Source organism: Erythrolamprus reginae, chromosome 5, assembly GCF_031021105.1.
Source record: "Erythrolamprus reginae isolate rEryReg1 chromosome 5, rEryReg1.hap1, whole genome shotgun sequence".
Lineage (NCBI taxonomy): Eukaryota > Metazoa > Chordata > Lepidosauria > Squamata > Dipsadidae > Erythrolamprus > Erythrolamprus reginae.
The window spans coordinates 11810783-11820893 of NC_091954.1; the positions used below are offsets into that span (position 1 = coordinate 11810783).

At 39.3% G+C, this 10111-nt stretch overlaps 1 protein-coding gene across 1 annotated transcript in view; it reads left to right on the plus strand.

Moving 5' to 3' along the window:
• The window catches only part of BICC1 (BicC family RNA binding protein 1), a 202855-nt gene that overhangs the window by 136532 nt on the left and 56212 nt on the right, over positions 1-10111 (plus strand). Inside the window, exons 4-6 of the mRNA XM_070752068.1 lie at positions 4722-4801; positions 6869-7027; positions 9898-9951. Coding sequence (XP_070608169.1) covers positions 4722-4801; positions 6869-7027; positions 9898-9951 — 293 coding nt within the window. The remainder of the gene's footprint in view (positions 1-4721; positions 4802-6868; positions 7028-9897; positions 9952-10111) is intronic.

Consider the following 10111-nt stretch of genomic DNA (forward strand, 5'->3'; position numbering starts at 1 on the left):
CCCCGGTGGAATCTGCTGATGAAGGCTCCTCTGACCAAGAAGAGATGAGTGACAGGGAGGAGGAGAGTGTGGCAGACAGCTCAGAAGGAGATCAATTATCTAGCTCCTCCTTGGATTCAGAACAAGAGTTAATGATACAGCCATGCATGCAGAGAGCGATGCATAGGCAGCAACAACTGAGAGATTATTATCAAAGAAAATGAGGCCACCTGTGGTTGGGTGGGGCTGTGTTAATTAGTGAGGCTGCTATAAATAGCAGCCTGTGGGTTTGGCCATTGTGGAGGATTATCTGATCTTTGTGTTTCATGACTGCTTTACTGACTTTGACCTTTTGTGTGCTAATTTTTCCCCGCTGTGAAACTAAACCAGAGCAAAGTGTCTTTCACTTTGTGAAAGAAGAAGGACTGTGAATTGCCTCACAGCTGCAAGCTAAGTATCACAGAACTGATAAGGGACTTGTACAAATTACCAGTTTGTTTGGAGACGAGTGCTCTTTGCTATACTTTGGTTTAAGTGAATTTTCATTATAAAGAACATTGTTTTGAATTTTCAAACGTTTGTGTGTCTGAAATTTGTACCTATGAATTTTTGGGAGGATTCTACCAGGAGCCCGACAGAACACTAGCTAAGTACTTAAGGACTGATTAAAGGACTTATACAGCCTACCAGGTTGTTTTAGGGAAGAGTGCTCTTTGCAATACAAAAAAGGGTGCTTTGTTTCTTTTAAATTTTGTTATAAAGGACATTGTTTTGAATTTTCAAACGTGTGTGTGTCTGAAATTTGTACCCGTGAATTTTCGGGAGGCTTCTACCAGAGAGCCCGGCAGAACACTAACCACTGCACCACCCTGGCTCTTAGGAGTGAGAAGGTTCTGATGCATCACGTCCACTTGTCTCCTATTAGCTGGTCTGAGATGTGTGGCTTTGCCTTATGGGACCCAAATTCACTTTACCAAGACAGTGATTGGCATTTAATAGTTCCCTCGGCGAATGTGTGTCTGATCTTCCATGAGAAGTAGTTGCCAGTGAGGAAATTTGGAGCCAAGAGCTGTGTCACGCCTCCCCCCAATTGTGCATTTAATTTTTAAAACCTCTTAACTTCTGTCAGCTGCACCACTCTGCTACATTTTTAGCATTCTAGTTTTCTCCAACTTTCTTAACTACAGTGATCCAGTGTTTGGAGCGTTAAGAGTTTAAGACCATCTGCTTTCCACCCCTTGCTCTGTACGGACAAAATAAGCAAGTTGTGAGTGCACTTAGCTGGATGTGTTTAAGCTTGATCTACTACAGCAAAGTTTTGCTTTTAGTGGAATGGAGTAAACAATTTAAAAGACACCGTACAAACAGTTTAAAATTAAATACAGCTCAGTATTTTTTCTTCATTCATCGTCCTACAAAAAGAATATTTTTTTACATTTGGCAGCATAGAATATTCACGGAGTAATTGCTTTTATTTCAATCTTATTTATTTATATATATATATATATATATATATATATATATATATATATATATATATATATATATATAATCTATCTATCTATCTATCTATCTATCTATCTATCTATCTATCTATCTATCTATCTATCTATCTATCTATCTATTGGATTTGTATGCCGCCCCTCTCCGGAGACTCAGGGCGGCTAACAGCAATAATAAAACAATGTACAATAATAATTCAATAAATACAAAAAATGATTAAAAACCCATTAATATTAAAAACAAACAAACAAACAAACAAACATACATACAGACATACCATACATGAAATTGTAAAGGCCCGGGGGGAAAGAGCATCTCAATTCCCCCATGCCTGGTGGCAGAGGTGAGTTTTAAGTAGCTTACGAAAGGCAAGGAGGGTGGGGGCAATTCTAATCTCTAGGGGGAGTTGGTTCCAGAGGGCTGGGGCCACCACAGAGAAGGCTCTTCCCCTGGGTCCCGCCAAGCGGCATTGTTTAGTTGGTGGGACCCGGAGAACACCCACTCTGTGGGACCTAACCAGTCGCTGGGATTCGTGCAGCAGAAGGCGGTCCCTGAGATAATCGGTATTTTATATTTTTTTACCAAAAATATCTATCAGTATTTTTTATTTTTTTACCAAATCATGGTAAAAATGACCTTTCTCGGAGGCTGGTATAAGTTCCGTAGAATGATTGCATTCAGAGCACATGTTTTTCTTGAAATCTGAAAGGAGGTTTCATTTTAATTCTGACCGGTCTGTCCCAAAATGGTTTCATTTAACATCATTTAAGCTTCATAGAGGAAAAATGGAATACTAGGCAGATGACTCCATTATCTGGTTAAGAAGTAAAGATTAAAGATTGAATAGAATTGGAAGAAACCTTGCAGGTCATCTAGTCCAACCCCCTGCCCAAAGCAGAAGTCCTTACTTCTGGTCTACCTAGGATCGAACTCACAACCTCCTGATTGTGAGGCAAGAGCTCCAGCTCTGGGCCACAACAGGTTGGAAGGAAGGAACAATATATACAAATCCTTGTCCCGGATGTAGTAAGTCTTCGGAGAGGGGTGACATATAAATCTAATAAATTATTATTATTATTATTATTATTATTATTATTATTATTATTATTATCATCATCATCATCATCATCATCATCATCATCATCATCATTATTAAATGTCCCTGCTTTGGGCAGAGGGGTGGACTAGAAGACGTCCAAGGTCTCTTCCAGACTTTGGATTGTATGATTCTGTTAGTACTACCTACAAAACAGTTTGGGTTTCGCAATAAAAATAACTAGCTAACAATGAAGGCTTGTATGTATTGAAGCACTATAACTTTAAGAATTAGTGTTGGAGATTGCCATAAGAGGGAGCCAGAAGTAGGATCTTCTCTCTGTCTCTGTTTGGTATTGCTGATTCATTGTGACTGCTGTAGTAAGAACTGTGTGTTCGATGATAGTTTACGTATTTGTAAACTGTACAAGTAAGACTTGTAGTATTGTTAATGTACTGAGATTTACTGACTGATTTGACAATGTATGACTGGACTACGAAATTGCTAAAGTAAATTGGTTATGACCTATAAAGCCCTTCATGGCATCGGACCAGGATATCTGCGAGACCGCCTTCTGCCGCACGAATCTCAGCAACCGGTTAGGTCCCACAGAGTTGGCCTTCTAAGGGTCCCGTCGACTAAACAATGTCGTCTGGCGGGACCCAGGGGAAGAGCCTTCTCTGTGGTGGCTCTGACCCTCTGGAACCAACTCCCCCCTGAGATTAGGATTGCCCCCACCCTCCTTGCCTTTCGTAAACTTCTTAAAACCCACCTCTGCCGTCAGGCATGGGGGAATTGAAACATCTCCCCCTTGCCCATGTAGTTTTTGTGTATGATTCGATTGTGTGTTGTTTTTAATATATTGGGGTTTCTTTTTTGGACTTTTTAATCTAAAACTGTAATTTAGATTTTTAAATATTTATAAAATATGTTACTATGTACTGTTCTTCACCATTGTTGTGAGCCGCCCCGAGTCTGCGGAGAGGGGCGGCATATAAATCCAATAAATCTAATCTAATCTAATCTAAATACTATTTTATATGCTTTAATATGTCTGGTTTGTATGACTGAACCATTATTCATATCTCCTGACTATCTGCTATAATTCCATGTTTCTTTTGCACATGTGCATCCTTGATAACTCAGGGGTCACTCTGCATACTCCTTAACATACTCATTAACAGTGCGCTGCTCGGTTAGTAGCCTGCCAATTGCATAATTTTGGTGCGACGGCTCCGATAGTTTGCTCTTTTGTACATGCCACCATATTTTCCCCCTATTTTTTGGTGGCTTTTTGGTGCTCTGCACATGTGCAGAAGCAAAATCGTCCCTCTGCGCATGTGCAGAATCGCACTTGGGGGAATGCGCCCATGTGAGTAACGTCATGATGCACACTGTTGGTATGTCTCGGTATAGCTAGGCTATGAGACCTTTGACATACACTGAGCAGAGAATTTTAACAGAATGTGGATGTGTGGTAAAGCCAAAGAAAAAGACACAGACTTAGTTATGCTTAATAAGTACTATTTACATATATACAAAATAGAAACAATCCATAACAAGCACTGAGCAAATACACTCCCCCCTCAAGGCAAAGCAAAAGTGAATGAGCGATAAAGCATCATTGAGGGAAGGAGTACTGGCGCCCTCTTATGGTGAACCAGCCCAAAATATTTAAAGTGATAGTACAAGAGACTACAATAGGTAGTTTACAATGGCAAACCCTAACAACCATGTACCTTGTACTAACACACACACAGTGCACCAGTAGGAAGATAAGATGGTGGATGATGATGATAGCTACTTGAAAATTGATTTGGCATTTACTCTGGTGAAGCAAGATGGAGTTCACCTTTCTGTGATTGCAGGTAGAACTTGGTACGTTCAGCAGTAAAAGCTTTATTACATTCCAGCAGGGTTAATATATAGCCCAGAACCTGTTTTCACTGAAATAGATTTTTTTTGGTTCCCTAGTCCATCTCAAACTTTTGGAAGTTAATGTGTCTGACATAGATTAATTCATGATGAAACTGCTTTGAGCGTTTCTCCAGGAAATATACAATGTACTTCTTGTGCCGTTGGTTGTATAACCTACCTAATAGAATATGTATGAAAAGCAGACGGCGGGATGCTTGCTTGCATTGGAAAGATTGGGTTAAGATATTTAGCCTTAGTACAAAGCAATTATTCTTTTTCTTTTAAGATCCTCACATTAAAGTCTCTGGAAAAAGAGAGAACGTTAAAGAAGCTAAGGAAAAGATCATGTCTGTCTTGGATACAAAAGTAAGTTGAAAATTTACATTTTTTGTAATTTTTTTGTAATTTTTCTCCATATCAAAAATATACATAACATCCCATATACCTTAATGTGTATATATTATCACTTACAAACAATAACATGATAACCTAAGTTGCATTCCAGTTTTAATTTTATTATTCAATCTATCTCAATTCTATCTTAAGTGGCTATTCTACCTCTAATCATAGTTCCCCCTAAGCTGAGCAGTGAGCAATCGCTCACTTAACAATCATCATCAACTCAGAGTTTTCCAAACCTGCCCAGAAGCCGAGAGGGAAAGAGTGAGAGGGAAAGAGAGAGAGAGAGGAAGAGAGGAAGAGAGAGAAACAGATAGAAAAAAGAGAGGAAGGAAAAGAGAAAGAAAAAGAATGGGAGTAAGGAAGAGAGAAAGAAAATCAAAATCTAGTTTGAAACTAGCTCAACTATTTAAGTGGCATTTTGATATTGATAGAGTTGCCCTATTATGAGCTCACTGTTATAGACACACAGTACAGTATTTTATTTTGAAATTCTCTGAGGCAAAACAGTGTGGGTTTTTTATTTGTTTGTTTGTTTGTTTGTTTGTTTGTTTGTTTGTTTGTTTGTTCGTTCGTTCATTTATTTATTTATTTATTTATTTATTTATTTATTTATTTATTTATTATTTCTGTGCCGCCCAGTCCCAAAGGGACTGCCGCTCAGACACTATAATTTTCCGCCCACCCCCCAAAAAAAATTAGAGGGAACACTGCCTCTAATACCTACTTTCTACACCTTCTCTCCCCTTTCCTTGTACCATCTCTTCCTCCTTCTTCCTTCTCTACATCCTCTTCTACTGTCTTCTTTCTGTCCTTCCCTCCTACTACTCCTCTTATTCCCTTTAAATCCTACCCTGAGTGGCTAATTCTAATTACATACATACATACATACATACATACATACATACATACATACATACATACGTATTATTTTTCTGCCCACTGAAAACCTACATAGCCTATCCTATCCTATCATCTATTGTATGTGTCATCTACTAAATTTAATCATTAATTCTTCTTAATTTTATATCCATTACTCTTGTTATATGCCATTAATCTCTTACTACCTCCTTTATCTAATTTCGTCACCTGGATTACACCAATTAAAGTTGAAAATTTACCTAATCATCTTTAGCGTAGAATTCTAGCTTTTAGGATTTTTTAAAAAAACTTGAATGTTCATAAGTATAGAGAAATGGTGATACTGTTAGCTAATGAAGGCAAATTTTCTTACTAGAAGTGATCAACAATGTAATATGGATTTTTCCATAGTTGGTTCCACGAGATTCAAAAAAATTAACAATCATCAACTATCATCCCCGATTCTGTGGGTTTATCATGATTTATGTAAAACTCAAATCTAGCTAGTTCTTGCCATTTTGACACATTTCAAAGCAGTGATCAACCAAAGAGGCATTGCCGAAGCCTCTGGACTTTCAGTAGGCCTGTTTTTTGCGCTCCTTGGGTTTTGGAAAAACCTCCTGAAGCCTAGGGAGGATGAAAAACAGCTCAATGGGCCTACTGGCTTCAGTGAGGCCTTGCACGCATGCCTCACTGAAGCCTCTGGGCTTACGGTAGGCCCGTTTTTTGCCCTCCCCAGGCTTCAGTAAAGACTCCTGAAAAACGGCCCAATGGGCCTCTAGGAAGTTCATGTCCGAACTTCCGGTAGGCCTCCTGGGTCCGTTTTTCACCATCCATAGGTTCCAGAGGCTTTCCTGAAGCCTAGTGAGGGCAAAAATGCTTCCCAGCCTCTGGAAGGCTGAAAATCAGTTGACCAGCACACACCTGCGCGCTAGAGCTGACATAGGGCACAACCTTGTGTGCCCTCAGCTATGGCTCCAGGTGCCACCTGTGGCATGCATGCCGTAGGTTCGCCACCACGACCTAACCTTTCCTAGCTCAGGAAAAGTGATTTGAAACGTACCAGATGAAATTGAGGAAACCGTGGCCTGAATGTCAACAGCTTCATTAAGATGAAATGTATTCTCTCCCAGGAGAGTGAAATAAAGAATATCCTGATTTTTTTGATTTCAGAGCAATCGAGTCACCCTCAAGATGGATGTATCTCATACTGAGCATTCTCACGTCATTGGCAAAGGAGGGAATAATATTAAAAAAGTGATGGAAGAAACAGGCTGCCACATCCATTTTCCAGACTCTAATCGAAACAACCAAGCGGAAAAAAGCAATCAGGTAGGTATTTTCTGAGCTTCTCTTGAGCCCCGAGACCATACACCAACTCTGAGAAAGACGGAATTGTCTTCTAGGACTTTTTGTGTTAAAGCATTTAGCCCACATCTCTTGGGAGGGTATCACTTTCACACTTAGAAACATAGAAACATAGAAGTCTGACGGCAGAAAAAGACCTCATGGTCCATCTAGTCTGCCCTTATACTATTTTCTGTATTTTATCTTAGGATGGATATATGTTTATCCCAGGCATGTTTAAATTCAGTTACTGTGGATTTATCTACCACGTCTGCTGGAAGTTTGTTCCAAGGATCTACTACTCTTTCAGTAAAATAATATTTTCTCACGTTGCTTTTGATCTTTCCCCCAACTAACTTCAGATTGTGTTCCCTTGTTCTTGTGTTCACTTTCCTATTAAAAACACTTCCCTCCTGGACCTTATTTAACCCTTTAATATATTTAAATGTTTTGATCATGTCCCCCCTTTTCCTTCTGTCCTCCAGACTATACAGATTGAGTTTATTAAGTCTTTCCTGATAACTTTTACGTTTAAGACCTTCCACCATTCTTGTGACCCGTCTTTGGACCCGTTCAATTTTGTCAATATCTTTTTGTAGGTAAGGTCTCCAGAACTGAACACAGTACTCCAAATGTGGTCTCACCAGCATTCTATATAGCGGGATCATAATCTCCCTCTTCCTGCTTGTTATACCTCTAGCTATGCAGCCAAGCATCCTACTTGCTTTCCCTACCGCCTGACTGCACTGTTCACCCATTTTGAGACTGTCAGAAATCACTACCCCTAAATCCTTTTCTTCTGAAGTATTTGCTAACACAGAACTGCCAATACAATACTCAGATTGAGGATTCCTTTTCCCCAAGTGCATTATTTTACATTTGGAAACATTAAACTGCACTTTGGGTTCGTTTTGCGTTTGGTGTGAGGAGGAAGAAGCGGAGCAAGGGGCAGTATATTGTATACGTGCAAAATTGCATGCTTTTCCTAAGGAAAGCTCTTTTCCAGGAAAAGCATGTTTGGAGATTTTCGTATTGAAATTACAGTGTTTCCTCAATTTTCGCGGGGGATACGTTCTGAGACCGCCCGTGAAAGTCGAATTTCCGTGAAGTAGAGATGCCGAAGTAAATACACTATTTTTGGCTATGTACAGTATCACAAGCCTTCCCTTAACACTTTAAACCCCTAAATTCACAATTTCCCATTCCCTTAGCAACCATTTAGACTATTATTCACCATGTTTATTTATTAAAGTTTATTAAAAAAAATTTATTAAAGGCGGACGAAAGTTTGGTAATGACATATTATATCACCGGGTGGGAAAAACCGTGGTATAGGGGGGGAAACGCAAAGTATTTTTTAATAATATTTTTGAAAAAACGTGGTGTAGACTTTTCGCGAAGTTTGAACCCGCGAAAATCGAGGGAACACTGTAAAAGCCTTGAGGAGCACTAGATGGATCACGCCTGCCTTTTTAGAAGGACACTGAAGTATACTTTGGAAAGGTTCTTGAAACCAAATTGTGTTTCCTTGTCTGGTTTTGTCAAATCACTGAGTTTATTTTGTCCTTGTTTCAACTCCCCTTGTCGTTCTGTGCACGATAACTTCGTGAGCATCAGTAACACTCTATCCATCAAAACGTATAATAAATGAGATTAATTGCAGAGTTTTTTCTCTCAGACGATATCTTTTTGTGAGGAACAGACTAGATCCTAAGAAACTCTGATTCCTGTAGATTTGTTAAGAGCAAATAACCTCAAATAATCTCAAAACTTATTTTTAATTTCCATAACAGTTCTAAATGCTAGGACAGAGTTGAAGTGCTCTAGAAGCCCCAACCTCCCAGGTGTGTGTAGATCAGGGTGAACAAACAAGGCCCAGATATTCAGATACCATATTTTTAGGAGTACAGTGTTCCCTCGATTTTCGCGGGTTCGAACTCCGCGAAAAGCCTATACCACGGTTTTTCAAAAATATCAATTAAAAAATACTTTGCGGTTTTCCCCCCTATGTCATCGCCAAACTTTCGTCCACCTTTAATAAATATTTTTTTTAATAAACTTTAATAAATAAACATGGTGAGTAATAATCTAAATGGTTGCTAAGGGAATGGAAAATTGCAATTTAGGGGTTTAATGTGTTAAGGGAAGGCTTGTGACACTGTTCATAGCCAAAAATAGTGTATTTACTTCTGCATCGCTACTTCGCGGAAATTCGACTTTCGCGGGCGGTCCTGGAACGCATCCCCCGTGAAAATCGAGGGAACACTGTATAAGAAGCACCTCCCCCAACCCCCCCAAAAGAGGGTGAAAATGTCAGTATGTCTTATGCACCGAATACAGCCATTTTTGGCCTCTGCAAGCCTTGTTTCCATGTCCCGTTTTTGCGAAAAATGGGGCACGCAGAGGGTTTGGGAGGCCTACAGTATGTTCCTGGAGGCTGGGGGAAGGCAAAAACGTCCCCATTTTTGCAAAAAAAACCCAGGGCACACATATGATTTGGGAGGCTTGCAGAGTGCTCCTGGGGTCCAGCGAGGAGAAAACCTTTTTCCCCTTCCTTACCTTTTTGAAATCTTGCTGCGTCTTATACAGCAGTGCATCTTACAGTCTGAAAAATATGGTAATTTATGCTTCGTGCCCACCTGAGATGCAGTAGGCTTAAGTCTTTTGTGAAAGTGTCTGCCATCTTCGGTTCTCCTTTACTCTCTGCTCCTGTGGATGACCCCAGATGGCTTTGAGAGTAAGACACTAGGATTCCAAGAGATCTCTGCAATGCATTGGTATTCTGTCAAAGATTCACTATTCTGCCTGCTCGTGCTATTATTAGAATTTAACTTTTGGTCCTCGCATTTCCACAGGTGTCTATCGCAGGACAGCCATCCGGAGTGGAATCTGCCAGAGTTAGAATACGGGTAATTATGAAATTATTATTATTATTATTATTATTATTATTATTATTATTATTATTATTATTATTATTATTATTACTACTACTACTACTATTACTATTATTATTATTATTATTATTATTCATTATTATTATTATTATTATTAAGATTTGTATGCCGCCCC